At 42.9% G+C, this 17,267-nt stretch overlaps 1 protein-coding gene across 1 annotated transcript in view; it reads right to left on the reverse strand.

Moving 5' to 3' along the window:
* The window catches only part of T265_10154 (hypothetical protein), a gene marked incomplete at both ends in the record, with an annotated part of 33,858 nt that overhangs the window by 1,606 nt on the left and 14,985 nt on the right, over positions 1–17,267 (reverse strand). The window contains 12 exons of the mRNA XM_009176442.1: positions 161–223; positions 1,919–1,991; positions 2,484–2,585; positions 3,154–3,398; positions 4,392–4,426; positions 5,302–5,480; positions 7,955–8,107; positions 8,423–8,623; positions 13,080–13,168; positions 13,970–14,135; positions 14,698–14,852; positions 15,918–16,021. Coding sequence (XP_009174706.1) covers positions 161–223; positions 1,919–1,991; positions 2,484–2,585; positions 3,154–3,398; positions 4,392–4,426; positions 5,302–5,480; positions 7,955–8,107; positions 8,423–8,623; positions 13,080–13,168; positions 13,970–14,135; positions 14,698–14,852; positions 15,918–16,021 — 1,565 coding nt within the window. The remainder of the gene's footprint in view (positions 1–160; positions 224–1,918; positions 1,992–2,483; positions 2,586–3,153; positions 3,399–4,391; positions 4,427–5,301; positions 5,481–7,954; positions 8,108–8,422; positions 8,624–13,079; positions 13,169–13,969; positions 14,136–14,697; positions 14,853–15,917; positions 16,022–17,267) is intronic.

The raw sequence follows: 17,267 nt of genomic DNA on the forward strand, positions 1-17,267 counted from the left end.
CACTCACTCAATTACAGTATTCGGACAATAACACTTGGGAACTGTTGTCACGTTACACTAAATAACTAAGGTCATCTGCTCAACCGAACCAAGACCGTTCATCAGTAGCTGGCGAAGAGTAAGAGAGAAGAAGTGATGCATGACATTAATAATGACCGACCTTTGAGAGCAGTGATGGCATTCAGCTGATCTGTAAGGAGCCGTTCCAACCGATTACTGTAGTCTGTTACAAGGTAAACAGGAAGGTGAGGAAAAAACGTTTAAAGGTTGAATTAACTGATAGACTACCGTATAGAAATGACTGCAAACAGGACTGTGGCTCTTTTCGTCGCGTTGCACTTATTACCACATAACTTTAACCAATTAAAATTTCCAATGGATAGGAAAAAGTGGCCACTTCGTCACATAGAACAAGTGTGGCAAACCAAAATCGGTCGACATAGGCGTTAACAGTTGGACCAGCCGGTGAAGTCATGTTGCCTGACAGAAAGAACGTAGGCATTTAGAGCGTACCCATTAGTGAGCTCAAGTGAAAAATTTACGGTGCGACCACGTGCTATTGAAAACCTGTAAGCCATATTATCGCACGTACACTTGAACGCCGAATAAGGTCAGTCGACCTCGTCAGCATTAACAACCTATTTTGAAAACATGTCCAGGCCATCTATTAACCCACTAGTTACTGTCTCAATCAGTCCATAAAGAACGAGCAAGGTTCCAGTCGGAGAAATGTAGTGATCAAACGACAATTGCTGGAGCTGCACTATACAAACTTATGGTCTTTCCCGATATCAAAGTGGTTTTGATACCACCAACAGAACTACTTCGTGCAACTGCCCCATAAAGAATGGGATTCCGTCATAATGTCAACATCCTGAAGACGCTGCACGCGAACATTTTTTGGGCGCACCGCGAATTATTCCGCATTTGGCGTCTCCAGCGTAGTCCGACAAGATTTCTTGTTACCTTTGTTTCTACTCGAATCTGTCCTCTATGGTGTCTTTCCATTCATGGTGGCGTTGAACTATAGCCACGGAATTACCTCGATACCGAAATAAGCGCGCAACATAGTAGTGGTTTGTGACTGCGAGAATAGGGGCATCAGATTACTAACGAGCTGACAACCCGTCATTTTGATTTGAGTTTCTCCTCATGAAAACAAAGTGCTGGTATCAGGCTGATTACTAAACACGCTCATGCTTTTTCCATTTCGCTCTTTTTCCCTCACCCTGGATGGAGCTACATACAAGGCGGTTGGCCTTTTCTGTTCATGTAGTGTGACGGTTTTTTCATACGATATACTACGTCTGTGTAGACGTACTTACACACTCATACTTATGGACAAAGCCGATAGGCCATAGTCCAGGAAGGTGCCGTCAACTAATCCATAGTCTATGAAATTCGCCATTTCAAATCTCCATGTGGGGTTGCCATTTAGACAGTCATGCACAGACAGATATGCACTAAAGAATAAAGAAGCAACACCAGCTATTTTTGGTCTTTGTAATGAGACATTTTTTGTGTAATCCAAACAGCGTTTCCCGATAGTAGGATTTGCCACTCCCATTGATTTCACGTATATGTAATGGAAAATACTCTAGTTAAAAAGGATATATAACGCAACCGGATTCACGGTTCAAGGATAACGAGTAGTCAGACAAAATCTGTCACAAGTGGTGCGAGCGTGGGCCCAATTTAACATGCAAATCAGGGGACTTTGTTCCCGGCAGTAATGGTGAAGTGTAAAAAAACGACGTTCCCAATCAGAAAACGCATAAGCTCAAGTGAGAACGAACCATTCTGCCATACGAATAAACCTTAGAAATAAACACGAGTCTTAGAGTGAAGTGAAGTCAGGATATCGGTACGCTGGACAGCTAGGACGAACCGCATAAAAAAAGTCCATAAGACTAGTTACCTTCAACGTTGAATTCCACTTGATTTGATTCTTTGTACAGTCGAAAGTGTTCTTTGGTCCAATCGGTCATAGACTGTATGAAGTGTGGATACAACATGAACGTGTTAACTGAGGCAAGCAATCTTTGATCAGCGAGAAAATAGCCATTATTTTGACTTAGGTCAAACATAATATATATAAGGGGTCTTTATGAAGATATGCGTGTATATTCAGTAATGAATCCCAAATAGGTTCATTCCACTCGCTCGACACAATTGCCGAAGTAAATCACAGTTGAGACAATAGAATAGGGCTCATGAAAATCGAGAGCATTAAAATACAACTTCCAGAGGGAGGTAAGATGTCAATTTGAACGATGGCTACCGACCAGTACGAAAGGGACCCACGAAGTCACTTGGTTTGATTGAGCATTTCCAAATTCTTCTTAACCAATAGTGGGCACGCCTGTTGTCGTATTACATTATGTGCACAAGCTACATTTCATGTGACTAAAAAGACAGAAACACACGGCACTTCAGGAGGAAAACCGAAAATACTACGGACAGGTAAGAGGAGACACACTTACCGTACATAGAGCCTTATGATCATCACAAACCTCCTCTTCCATTCGCTCGATCTGAGTGACGACTTCCTGGAATGTTAGCAGATCATCGGTAACCTCCCCGTCCTGAAGTAAGAAAGCAGGAGAATGACTGTTGCTAACTGGAGTTAGTTTTGCGTCCGTTGTAACTATTTTTTTACAGAACCATGTCCAATTGAAAATCGTCTAAGCAGGGATGAGGATAACGGACTGGAACGTTGTGGTCACAGTGAGTCAACCGTAGCCACGTGCACACTATATACCCTCAAGAGGCTTATACTGTTTGTGGAGAATCGGCTAACGGCGGCAATTTCATATTCACCAGCTAACCAAGACGAACTGGGGTGCCCAGATCCACAAATTTATTGGACATGAAAGACAGCATTTGTCTTAAATCGGAGATTTGAAGAAAAGTTCCTAATCACTGAGCTGACCTACTCTCCTTGAGTTTCTCACGCACGATTACCAGGAAAACATGAACGTTAATATAATGAGTTGTCGAGAATCATAAAAAGCTAACTTTGGCCTCAAAGGTCAGTTAGATGACACTGATGGCGTGGAGCCTAGGTCAGCTGCACTCGAGTCTACCACGGTCCAGATAATGGTACCAGAGATGAGCCAGAAAAATAGAACCTGACACAACGTCTAAACATACGTTGGCCGATCGGAGCATGGCTAGATCGTCATCTTCCAGAAGACCGCTACGTAGAGACTGGAGAGCCGGTTGACCAGGATTCCAATTAGTGTTTGATGCAGCACTAATGGCTGGGGCGCGCAGAGTGGAATTGAGCAAAGAGTGACCATTCACGTCACCATAACCTCCAGTGTTCGCTGCAATAGGTCGCGTCACTGCAGTTCCATTGCGGGCCGACAAAGGCACCAGGTCAACATTACTGTTCGCTGTTGTGAAAAAAGGGATTCAGAATTGACTGCAGGGTAAATAACAAACCAAACATTAGGCTTATGCAAAAATGCAGTGAATAGAAAGGTGACTATCCACATTTATTTTTAAGTTGTGGGTCACACGGAATTTGAGCTTAGGACTTCTCATGATAACTGCGGGAATGAACACATTACTCCAACAATGTGAAACTGGTGAAGCGCAAAGACGGTAACCTCTCAAACAAAAATCACTAATTAGAACACGACAGACACACCCACAAATAGAGACAGAGGTTGCAAAAAATGATCGGCATAGCAGAAGCCAAGCACAACACTAAGCAACATAAAACGAGTAGCCGGCCGCTAAGCAAAGAGAGATTTATATGGAGAGAGTTGTGTTGTAGAAAGGGAAAATAACACAAAAGGAGGTATAACAACAGTTTGCCAGTCATTCTGAGGTGTTTGCACCTTCAAGCAACACATCCGGAAAAAGACGTTCACTGACAGCATAGCTGTCGTCGGTGTTTCGACAACAGAAAAGTAATGGAAAAGGGGTGTGGCCGTAGAAAACGCACAAAAGATAGAACTCAGTGGGAAACTGGGGAACCAAGTGAATCACTAGACAACGGAACCTTTAGATTACACAGCCCGAATATATCCCGGTCAATGACGTTTGTGTTAACAAACTACAGAGGTAGTTGTATCCGTTTTTGGTCGCAGAGGCAACAAACAACAAACGAGGACAAACTAAGTCACACTACGGCATCGTGCATACCTATCACGTGACCCACAGGTTGTCGCCTAGTGACATGCGACTATTGAGGTTGAGTAGCATGACATTTAGAAGGGACAAAGTGGTGAGTTTTATAATGCAAAGTACCCACAAATACATACAGGTCTCAAAACCAGCGCACACGAAGTGAGTCAAAATGTTGATTGACAACCTCGGGCTTAACGAGTGAATGAGTGGAAACATACATAAAAGTCTAGACACATACAAATGCCACTTACCAGAGGTGATACCACCGGGGCCGAGTTCTTTCACACTTGTTGCAAAAGAATGGAGACAGAGAAGACGACGAAGTGACATAAGTGAAACACTCCAAGAATTCCCCTGCTGAAAAAGGTGAACCTCGCCAGGTAACAATTGATACACTCAGTATGGCTTTTCAAGCAAATCATGTTTGCTCGGCTCAACGAATCCTCTTGTAACGTTATTCGAAAAACAACGTGAATACATCCAAGAAAACTGTAAAATGAAACTAATCAGGTTGACCTTATTCAGGAACCATCACAGGAATCCGGGAGTTGGGGTTACAGTTGACCTAGGCAACGGTTTGGCTGTAAGTCAAAAACTACGCTAATCTCCAAAGTATCGGGTCTATTCAGGCTGATGCTGACCTATCGGCGCGTTATGAAATTCCTGCAAGTACATTTCGGATACCGAGCAGTTTGAACCGGACAGTTCTATAATCAGTTTTTCAAACCATATAGGATCAGTTCACGTGAGAGCATCTTTGTACCATTTCAAAGGCAGAATACAGCTATTCAACAAAACCGTATCCAATGGCAACTATATTAGATGGATTGGCAAACATAAGTACATATTTTCAAGAAATGGGAGCCTGTTGGTAGGTCACAAGATGCGCTTTGAAGGACAGAAAATGTGCAACCGTTCTGGTGTGTAGGTATAGCTGTAACTTTGTACCAAACTACACTAGGTAATATGGTCGAGCAAAGGTTTGATATGCAATGCTGAGTCATCTATACCCTTAGTTTTTAGTGTAAGGTGTGCTCAAGTCACAAAGCAATACAGAAAACAAGGAGGGACAAACAGTAAACAACTGTGGGAAGATAAAGTATGTTCACAATGATCTTCTGACATGGGTTTGCATTAAATAAATATGAGGCTCAAACTTACCGGTCAGCGTACCGCAGCGTGTTCAGTGTATGTTCACAACTCGCCATGCCCGGGGATATCATTGCAATCATGCAAGTTCTTGACCGATCGCCAATAAACGAATCTCGAAGGACCTGGGTTAATTTACTGGCACGAAACGGCAGATGAGCCCCTTTACGCCCAAGGGCACGAATGCATTCCTAGCGCGTTTAGTGGATGAAAAGTGTGGAAAAAACGAAAGGATGGATGAAAGGTTAAGAAAACACACATAACTTGGACTGTGTGTGCTAGGTTCATGTCATATTCGCGAAAAGCCCATTCACTTGAACAGGTAAACTGAATGAAAACGGACAGCTTGAGATCAAGTTGAGGGAGAGATATTGAAATATGGTTTTCAAGGCAGGCTGCTCACAAAGACTACGGTTGATTTCAGGTCGTGATAACCTGTAGGCATATAACTACCCTTTGTGTTATAGAATGGACCCATTTCAATGGCGGGTTATACCTTTCGAGAAGTCGATCTATGCTGGCATTTGGAATTATCAGCAGTAGACATTTCACAAATCTATAATGAAACATGAAATCTCAGATTTCCAGATGATAGAAAAACGATCCACTGCTTAGCCAGAAACCGCTGGTCAGTAGCGCAATTACGATACAGCACCAGTCATTCGTTGACGGTGCAGATTCGCAGCGGCCTACTGTTGACCAGTTTCTTGAAAGCTAACACCTCATAAGTACGCCAGCGTGATTTAATAAGGCATATTACTCACATTTTGCACTTCTTTTAGCCAGGGATAAGAGTCACTCTACATGAGAAACACCTAGTTTCTGGAAGATGCCTTGTACGCAAAACGCATAAACTCCCTCCCGTTGTTTTTTAAGTGTTCCAGCCGCCACCCGCCTTCCCAAAGCTTAACTGTTGCATCGGGGGGCAACTGAAAACCAAACTATCAATAATCAGGAACGTTGTTCAACTTTCGCGTCCCCGTGTCCTCGACTGAATCAAGAAATAGGACAATTAAAGGATTATTACGCGGCCAATCGAGTTTTGTGAGCAGACGTGTTGCAATGTATTCTTAAAGTTTACCCTGCCTTAGGGGGAGTTCATCACAAACTGAAGTACAGTGATTCCTTTTCTATGGAGAGAAGCTTTTTGAATTCCCCTGGGAGTGAGCTCTTTCCGCTGAACTCCATAAGAACCAATAATCAGCCAGGGAGGTCATAGAAAAATCACAGACTGTGATCACCTTGCGAAATGACTCCTCCAAAGAACATTATGCTGTGTAATCCACATAGGATTTCGTTATCCGGAACTGGTATCATCTGGAAAAAAGAACCCTTCAATATCGAACAAGCAACATCTCCGAAAATCGGCACTGGAAAATCAGGTTTCCGTTAAAATGTAGTAGTTCCGAAGTCGTTACCGATATTTTGCAACGCTAATTTAAGTTACCTATACAAAAACCGTACTTTAGTTTGACAGCGGCTAAAAAGAGGTACAGATACAGGTGGGGAAACCATTCCTGGCCCAGGTTGTGATGATGGTCACTGATTTTTCCACCCATCTGGAAAATTTGGTTGCGAAACTTCCATCACCAGACGACACGAAATCGCCAGTGCGCCGTGGGTGAAAGTACGTGTTGATCGGTCTAAATCGGGCATATTAACCAGAGCAGACCTAGTCTACAGATGCATCTAAGATCTGAGATAGACTGTATTGCCCCCAAAACCGTTTGTCGCCGAGGATTTTACAGCACACCGGGATCTTCGAGAAAAGAAACCGTGGACTCTAGAGTGACGAACGGTGACTCTTCCAGGGAGGATCCAGTGAAAATCTGTTGGAAAATGTTTGCTACAGACTCTCTTAAACAGTGGCCTATCTTCAGGGGGTCTCACTCTTAGGAGCATCATGGTGATCGGTAATCAGTAATGCAGAGTCGCGATTTTCCAATGTAAAAAAGAATTAGCTGCGACTGCGAAGGTGATGGAAATGTCCACTCTGATACGAAGAGTAAACCCGAAGGTTCTAATAAGAGTGGTCTGAAAACTCGCAAATGGAACCCACCGGATAATGGAAAAGCCAGGTAACTACGAACTTCGTGCTCATGATAAAGTGATAACATCTCTAATCCACAGCCGTTATTAAATCCACCTCCTAGACAAGGACCCTTCTGGTGTATCTTTTGAGGATCGACTCGGCGAACACAGTTTGGAGTAGTTTCGTGTTTTACATCTCTTTTTTTTTTCAGCCAAATTGTAGCTGGACGGATAAGTTGGTCCCTGTGCCAGGGTTCCGCTCCACGCACAAACGTGAATTGCACACTTAAAAGTAATCTCATGCCAAATCGGCCGTCGCGTGTTGAACTCTATCACACTGAACACTAGCGTTATGACGGTGATGGTGATGGTTTTCCTTCATCAGCCGAATTCCATTCTGCAGCTTAAATAAGGCGAGTGAATTGCAACATTTTAAGGAAAGTGTGTGATCTTGTGCAGACACCCCAGCACATGCTAAAGCATAAACTACGGAGATGCAGCTTGGTAGAGGACACTAGTGTTTATTTTGTGAAATAGTGATGACAAGCGATTATTGAAATCTAAATTGACAAAATTATTCTCAGGAACCTTGTACCAGCGAGGATCGACTACAAGTCAGATGCTACTCACTCACCTTCAGCGCCAACAAACTCTTGTTGATTTCTGCACCCTCCATCCGCGTATGACGGTCTGAACTGCTTGTGTCCACTCCCCTTTCGTTACCTGCTAAGTCGATTAGAGAAAATTTCCCATGAATTTTGTTACTTCCTTCGCGTTTCAGAATCAACTGCAAGGCAGAATGACAAAGAAAAGGGCGAATAAGCACAAAGAGTTTACCACTACTAATGGAGGAAAAACTGCTTTTCGTGAAGTACTAGGTCTGTGTGTATGTATTATCAGCTGCACTTCGGATTATGCAATACCAAACAATGATCCGACAAGGGAGAATCAGTCAACAAATGGACATCCTTCGCTAATAGCATTCGTTAGGCTTCACTCAGCCATTTAAGTGCTGATGGGTGATTTCCATAGCACAGCACATGAATCAAATCTATACGAACCCCAATCTGTGGCATAAAGAAAAAGTCGCATCAAACGTCACCTGGAAAACAGCATGCGATCGACTAGAATGTTGATTGGCCGAAGTTTGTCCGCTTGTTCTTATGTGTTGACCGTGTTGTAAAAGCCGCAGCACATCATCGACGCAGGTAACTGGTTCCTCACGTAAACCGACGACCTGAACCTGGCCTTTGGCATCTTCCAGTACGCGAAGTTTGTTCTTCTTATTGAGAAGGTCGAAAACCTACAAAGAGAAGAATTTACAAATGGACAACGTCGACCTTTTTAATGATTAATGTGAATGTTGCAGGCACTGCACTCACAGACCAAATTCACTGAACACACCTTACTAAATCTGTGACAAACTCGAGAATCAGCAGAGTCCACTTTAAGTATTTCTTCAATACACTTGACAAAAGCATCAGCGACCTTAGAGGGGTAGCCTACCTAATTGTGTGAGCTCTTGTGTCCGGGGTAGTTTAGTTAGTTACTCCACCAACTACGTACAGTTATCGCGCGATCATATTCGATCCTTTCAAGGGCGTGCAACTGAATGTTAATCTTTCCACATAGGGTACCCTTCTGAATAGGTAATATGTCAAAAGCTGTTGTTTTATGTCACACTAAATATCAGTGGCAGATCCAAAAGAAAAGACGAATATTGCAAATCCAACTGTTCTGATGAAAACAGCAAGAGCTCGTTTAAAAAACTTGGAAAAAACAACCGATTATCTCATCAACAAAACGGTATCTATCGCATCGAAGTTGATAGTGTTTAGGATTCGTCATTTGATGATTTACACACGGATTCAGATGACCCTAACTTTTTATCGCCCTAATGGACTTCATCTTGCGTTTCATGGAAGAGAACCCAGTAGACCTGAATTGAAATATTTCTCATTTGTTGTAAACATTTGGTTGCTCCGCAGCTGCCAGACCTGGCTTTTACTGAATACTGTCAGCCGACTCCACCAAATCCAAATAAGTTGTGATGGCATGTGCAGAGTTGGCAGCAGCAATGTGCTAAGGATGGTACAGAGGAGTACTTCAGTGTGCAGTTACCTTAAAAGAGAACGCTATATACATCGCATCATTGTCGAGGCTGGTTACAACGACTCAAGCTGGTCACTGTAGGCCGAGTAGACCAGCATTAGCAAACTTTAATTTTTGTTTCCACTCCAAGTAGTACAATCCTCAACTAAGACCACTCAGTCCGTTTCGCGTGTAGTCTTTGCTTGAAGGAGAAATAATGTGCGTATATTGTCCCTAGAACCTCAGTGGCGGAGCTCATCGTATTTCTTAATCCGTTTTCCGCCGTAGTGACCACTCGCTTGTATTACAACAGGTAATCGATCCAAATAAAACAGACTGTCTTTCAAACTCCACAGGCTGAACAACTTGCGTTTCCTCAAAAAGCCCGGCAACAGACCTGACTGTATCTATGATTTGTAGCTACTCTATGGTTACACACAGGCACGTTGCGTTGTAGTCTAGTCGAGCTACCACGCGATGAATTTGCGGGTGCCAGGGTGAGGATGTTGTTCGCTCTAAAACACCAGCTCAGTAGGGATAGAGCTTTCCTACACGTATTTCGCAGTCCTCCATAATATTAGTCTTCGACAACGTTGACAGAACCCTTCTCCTAATTCGGCCTATTGAAGCCACTTACAGCAAGATTTCCCTCTATTTTCCTGAAACAGCTTCAGAAAAAGGAGGCTGCATACAAGAATGGGCAACGTCCTGAAATTGGGCATCTGATGGGAGGAATGGAACCTGGAATTAAATGCTGCTGGTAATAGACATTGCAGTGACATGCAGATACATGGGAATGCGTTCTAGTACGCATGAACAGCATTGACCTAACATGCTGAATCATGAACCCACAAGTTCGACCGATCCACCAACACTTTTGGAAGTCCCAAATGAGCGAGTGTCTCCACTAACAACCGATCATAAATATGGTACAGGGAAAGATGTTCAAACTAGAATGTAACGAAGCATGTGGTCCAAGTCTGCTATCATCTCTGTTCCTCATATTGTGTGCAGATATTTACTGTATTCCACCAGCTGAACGACAACTAATCGCTGGGAGATAACAAAGGTAACTTTGGTACATAAGAAAGGAAGATTGAAAAGTCGATCGATTTGCTGCGTGCGTTATTTCAGGGGGTAATGTTATCGAGCATTAACACCAGACAAGTATCTCAGGCTGTGAAGAGTCGCGCTCTACACTCAACGTTGTTCAGTACCTTTTGCATTCGGTTTCTTCAGAACTCGGAAAAAGGGCTAAACCACATGCCTTTTTATCTACACTTAAAATATATGTTGATAGTGACAAAAAAGAGGTCCGCTTCTGCTGTTTGGAGGCTTTTGATGCAACGAACGATGTTCCATCAAGGTAAACATTACTATTTTGCCACCCGAACCTAGTACTCATGTGTGGGCAGCCGAGTTCTTACCATTGCCAACAGGTGTCTGGTCTTTACTTGCCCTGTACGTTCATGACCTATCTGTATCGTTTTTTCTATTGGTTCAAGTATACCGGTAACAGTGAATAGTTCACTGAATATACTTTATGGTATATTTCACTAACACTTCAAAATTCCAAGACGTCGTTTCCTTCCTCATTTCACATAAGCATAATCAAGACCTTGCCAATGCAAAGGTTGAGAACGTTTGCCTCCAAAGACCCATCGAGAAGTTAGTTAAATTATTAAATTATTATTCATCCCTTGTAGGACTCCATGGCTTTGTTTTGGGAAGATGATTGTCTTGTAGTTGGTTGACTGAAAAGGGTCTCTGTGGAATTTCGGGGAGCCTATTAGTCTGTTCTGTAGTCAGCAAGCAGTTTGAAAATTGTCCTAACTTTACACAAAACATCTAAGTGGACAGTGAACATCCTCATTGTGCTATTCGTGCACACGGTCCAAATACCAATACCAAATAAAATTTTGCGACCGTTATATGTTTCATCGACAACCTGTACAGATCACGTTTTTCGTGAATGATCGTGATTAGAAAGATCAAGTAGATCAAGTAGATACCAGGGATGAAACGACATTCTTCAACTTGTCGTTGACTGTCCTAGAAATAAATTGGTCTAAGAACGATGACCGTCTTATTACAAATTCGAGAGGAAAAATAAGCTGTACTGACAGATTTCATAACCCAGCAGAGTCTGCTAGGCGAATTGCACGAGTCATGAGTACCTGGTTTGAATTTTAAGTGTCGAAATCCATCCTCCAAAACCAGAAAATGATGGGAATGTCTCGAGTTCTTCGGTCCAGTATTCGTGTCCACTCAATTTTCTTATTAATAGGGATTGACCGCTGATCAGCAGCCAATAAATCCACTCGGGTTACCAATAGTTAGACATACTGCCGATTTTGCGGTGCGTCAGGAAACTAAAAACCATCATCCTTCAGTCGGAAAAACTGTTAAGTTCTGCAGATATCATATTATCTTTTAAGAAAATAGTGGGAAATTGCGTTTTTGGTCGTTGCACCCTGTGTTCCTATCGTGATTCACCGTATTTTTCTTCTTGTACCTTCTCATAAGTAGGTAAACACTACAACAATACCGCTGTTGAAGTTTTTTAGAATCACCTGAAAGTATCGTGATGCTTCCCTAAGGCTCGGATTCAAGTCAACTCTCAATGTGTAGCACCAATTTAAGTTTTTACATATACCACTGATAAAGTAACCTAACTTCGGAGAAAACACCACTAATACCGAAAAATGTTGAGAGCGTTATTATCTTTCGCAAGGGGCGATCAATGTGCAGGGTCCCTCTTGGTTTCTACAGTCAGTTGAGAAAACTGTTGTCTGCTTTCAACAGCTACGTACAAGGAGTCCTGATAGCTTTCAAATCCATCATATCCGATAGTCATTATACCTGCATACATGTCACTGATACGAAACAATGCATCGTAAAGATACAGTGGACATTTCCTGCCCCTACGATCATGGAGAGCGTGTCGTTCATAGGAGAGGTGCGTAGGATTTTCCCCATTGTTTCTCAGAACCCGATTTAATCTGTGGTGCCAAGCGGCTACCTGTAGGCAACAGTGACGCAGAAATCAAGGGGGTTATTAACATTAGCGGCAGAAGAAGCCGAGAGGTAGGCGGAGATAATACAGTGTCTCCAGCTGGTACAGCTGTGTTAACCTAAAACGAAGGGATAGCTGTGAATAGAAAACAACGCTGGAGTGTGAACTCAGCGAAGATGGTATGGTAGTTATCAAAGGTTTTTATCAGTGCGAAGGATGAAAATATTGCTACGAAACGAAAATAATATCTCGCATATGGGAACCCAATTGAGTGCGAGACTGAATCACGCCTGTTAGTAGCGCTGACGACTGATATAACCCAATCAGAAAATCACTCAGAAGCGTAACTGCTGGTAGTAATGTTAAGTTTGTTGGTTACAAAAAAGCAGATGTTCCACGTCCATGTTACCTTACAAGCTGTTCCCAGTTGTGCAAACGATGAGCAATACCTTGAAACCGAGCGCGATGATGAGGGGGCAATGTCTGTATCTTGTTGCAAAAAAATCGTGAAAACTGGAATCGATTGTTATGAAAAATTGGAAATCTTCCGAGGGGGATACGACGAAAAATATGGGGTACAATATACCATCATGAATCGTACAAGTTACTTTAAATGGCAACTAAGTGAGGCGGTTACTTCAGTACCACTCACTTTACCACTGTATATCTCGAAGAAAGCCGACTCAACACGCAGTCGCTCATGCCGGTACTTCGTGGAATTCAAAGCGAACACATCCGAAGCTGAAACGTGAAAAGAGCACCAGAGTGAGGTTATTGCATGCCATACGAATCTGCTTACCGATTGACTTCACACAGTACTGTAAAAGAACAGCATGCTATATGAGCGCGTTGATGTTCGTCAGCCTATTACAAAAAAACAGTAATTTAGTGGAGATAAGTTCAGTTCGTGGCAAAGTAGGATCCGAAACAGAGACATTCACTGTGGTTATACAACAGGCCACAACAAAACGGAACTGGACGTCTGAACTACCAATGTCCAAACAAACAGGCGAATGCAGCCATGAAATCACTGACACTCCCTATGCTTGGAATAGACTAGCCGCGAAAGACCCAACAATAAGCGCATACATTAGTCCAAAGATAACTTCATGGTACGATGCATCACAATTCACACTGTTCTCGTCAACACAACAGCTGAACGATCGAGGACGCTCACAAACGAATGTGACGTGCTTTAAGCACGTGACTCAGTTGGCTAAGCAACAAATACACATATGTCATTTTGGGTGCAGCATAATGTAAGCAGCGAAATCGGAGAATGAGATCATACATGGGAATGTCACAAGCCCCATCAAAACATAAACCTTCATCTGGAAATTAATTCACTGGTTACAGAAGACTCAACTGAAAGTCACCTGGTTCTCTCGGTTGCAATATGCTTTAAGTGATTGTGCTGCACAGAAGCTTCTGTCACGTAGAAGCGTTGGATAATATGTGAACATCATAGCAGATTAACACTGCAACAGCCAAGAGGTCAGCTCTGGGAGGGCAGTGCTTTCAAAAAGAAACGGTAAAACTCACCGGCCAAAGCATAGATTCCATTAGTACAGTTTTGCTGTCCTCGTGCGTGAAACTCGCCACCCATTGTGTGTGTCTTTCCTGAACCGGTTTGTCCATAGGCAAAACAAGTTGCCATACCACGCTCGAAAATGCATTCGACAAGAGGTTTCGCCGTATACCGGTAGACCTGATTATAGTGAAGGTGTGGAAGCACACTTAATTACGATGACCACATTTGGATAAATTCCTGAAAAGTGAAACCAACGCGCCAAGACGGAGAGCGAATGATGAAACTAAGCCCTCCAGAATCGCTCATCATGGAGTCGTTGATACAGTTTTTTGTCCAGGCAAGACAGCTACTTAAAAATATTCACACAATTTACTTCTCCAAAGGCTTTGATGAGAAACAGCCTGTACTTTCGCAGGTTTATCGGCTAGTTCAGCCAAACCGATCTTGTTGCAGCCAATCCAGCCACAGCATGCAGTGACCACCAACCTGTTGAACATCTTTTCACACTGAAAGGTCTAACATAAAGATGGGAATCCAAATAATTTTCCAACGTCTTGATAAAAAAACAAAACATGTTGTTAAGTGTTGGGGGAGTCTACAATGCTTCTGCAGAATACCCCCCCAGAAACTCTTTAAATACAACACCACAACTTATCAATAGCACCGTGCCAGCTTGAAACAGCAGAAGACGCACAAACATCACCAATAAGAATGTTGAGTGCTAACTGAAAAGACTTACCAACTCGTTGTCCGATGTGTCATCAAATGCATAATCGAATCGAAATTGTTGGTTCTCCAAGTACTTGGTCAGATCCACCTTGGTTTTGGGCTCATGGACGACAACCGACTGCTTATTGGGCACGGTGATAACATCGATCTCTTTGCGCCCAGCCTCTGAGTGAAGAAAGTAACGGATAGCTGAATGCCTATCACACCGTGCTTGACAGACAGCTTTTTACTGGATAGGAGTCAAACTAAAGCGTGCATTGCACGATTCCGCTATATTTAGGGACAATCGAAGAGACTTTTCGTATGAACTCGAGAGAAGGTAAAAGGATTCTGATCACAACCCGCTCAGAGACATCTCTGTCTGTAACAATCACGACAAAAGCCTCTGAGCGTATATATTGGCAAACAATTCATTTTAAACATTGGATAGGGCGGAGTGTTAAGCTTAAAACAGTACTAGATGTGACTTCCTGTGACCATCGTTGTACAAATCACACTGATTAGTAGCTAGCAACAGCTCTCCATATGTTTGCACCCACGTACAGCTTATGAATGGTATCACCAGGCAACGAATTCGCATACGCTGAGTTCACAGCTGTTCAGTTGCTCCCGCATGGTGTAACAATAAGGGATCATCGGTTTGGGTATGCGGATCGACTAACAGCTGAACCGGCCTTATCTCCTCGGATTCATACCAGACGCAGTGCGTTCAGCTGGCTGCACGCGCGGCTGTGACCAAACCACGTGTAGATTCATCTCTTGTGTGCGGGGGTTAATCAGCCTAGTTCGATGTGATATGTAAATCTGGAAGTGGATGTCTACACACCAAGAATCGCAGTCGGACCATCAACCCTTAGAAAAAAGAATCGGAATACTAGGATGAGTTGCAAATTGCAAAGCTTTCGGAAATTCAGAAGGCCAAAATTGTCAAGGATAACGAACTTTGTGATTATTAGAAAATGACACAGAAGTAACCGGGATAAATCTTGCAGCCAAGAACGATCAGTAAACTGAATACTACCCAGTTCCTATAGATAAGTAGTCCAGGTGATAAGGAAAAACAGCCTGGATTGTCCGTCATTTGATACTAACCCCGGATTGACCCTACAGCACCTGAGTTGCTTGCACAGGTTCCTGTAGGATGATGAGAGGAAGACAGAATTTGAATATGCGTATCGCGAACACTATCAAATTGAGCAAAGGAGATTCTTTGAAAGTTTTTTGGGTTACCTTTCTTGTTCATCGGTCGTTTGCGTACACAAACACAAATCTGATGATCCTCAATCGGATCAGCATTCGTCAAAGGTCGGTAATCCAACGAACTGCGATATTCACTGGAAAGGGTGAAATATAATCGGATATGGTCAATAATAGCCTATGGATTCAGTCAGTCTTCTGGGCTACACCTACTTTAAAAAACTGCAAAGACTGGAGGGTGAAGTGACCGAATTTATTCCACATGCATCTTGCGTATAAAAGGCAAAAGTCACGGAAAACAAATTAATTTAAGTTGTGGGGCGCGCCCTCATAGCTCGGACAACCAATGTATCAGAAGCCTGAAGAACAGACTCAGCAGGGCGATCGAAACATGAATGCTCGTTTGAACAAATGTTACCTCAAGTAAAGAGCGTATCCAGTAACCAGAACTGGTTCATTGGTCATATACTGTTTATTTCGGATCGAGTTGTGGTTCGAGCGAGTTTCAGAGAATTTAACCGAATAATCCAATTAAGGATCTGGTTCAGTACCGAAAAAATCAATCGTCCAATACTTTTAATTACAACTGAAACTCATCCATTGAACGTAGATGATATCGGTTACCGTCAATTTTGGCTGGTAGTTTTTACCTGTTGCTCACTCGCCAGTCTTTTTCAGCCCGTGCTTAGATTAAAATAATCTGTTTCGCTGTGACAAGCGGCTGACTTTACTCGAACGACCTGATGAATAGTGGAAGGTTGCGACCAGATCATCACTTTTCCAAGACTGGTCAGTGGACGCATGGTCTTGAGATCAACAGCTCCTAGGTGTTAACCAAAATCCCCCGTGATTTCTCCGAACTGCGAAAGACCTGAGATTGTATAAATCCCACCCTATTCTAATGGGATATTCCATTGACACGGGCTTCCGTGTGAACGTTGGTTCGAATGTTTCATGCATAATCAATACGGACGACGTCATAATTAACCTCCCAAAAGACAAGTGATGGTTACATTGATTAGTTTCACGAAAATGTGAAGGGGAATCACCCGACTGACGAAGTTGGTCGTGTAAAATTCCTAAGACCCTTTCCTACTCTGTCTACGTTGACACTGCGTAAGGATAGGGGCCCGATTGGGAGGTGGTTTGCAAGTTTCGAATTAGCAGCACAGGTGATCTCCAAACAACGCGTAACCAGACGAAACAAACTGCATCGAAATGTGCCAAGCGGTGTACAGGAGCAACTTAAGTAGAAAATTTGCCATTCCAAGAGGCTATCTATGGGTCTTATAGTTCAGTCTATACTGGAACAATCAGTTCCCTGTAGAAAAGTAATATCTAGCTGAACTTACTGTAGGTGGTCGTAGTAACAATAAACTATCA

Source organism: Opisthorchis viverrini (genome assembly GCF_000715545.1).
Source record: "Opisthorchis viverrini unplaced genomic scaffold opera_v5_338, whole genome shotgun sequence".
Classification (NCBI taxonomy): Eukaryota; Metazoa; Platyhelminthes; class Trematoda; order Opisthorchiida; family Opisthorchiidae; genus Opisthorchis; species Opisthorchis viverrini.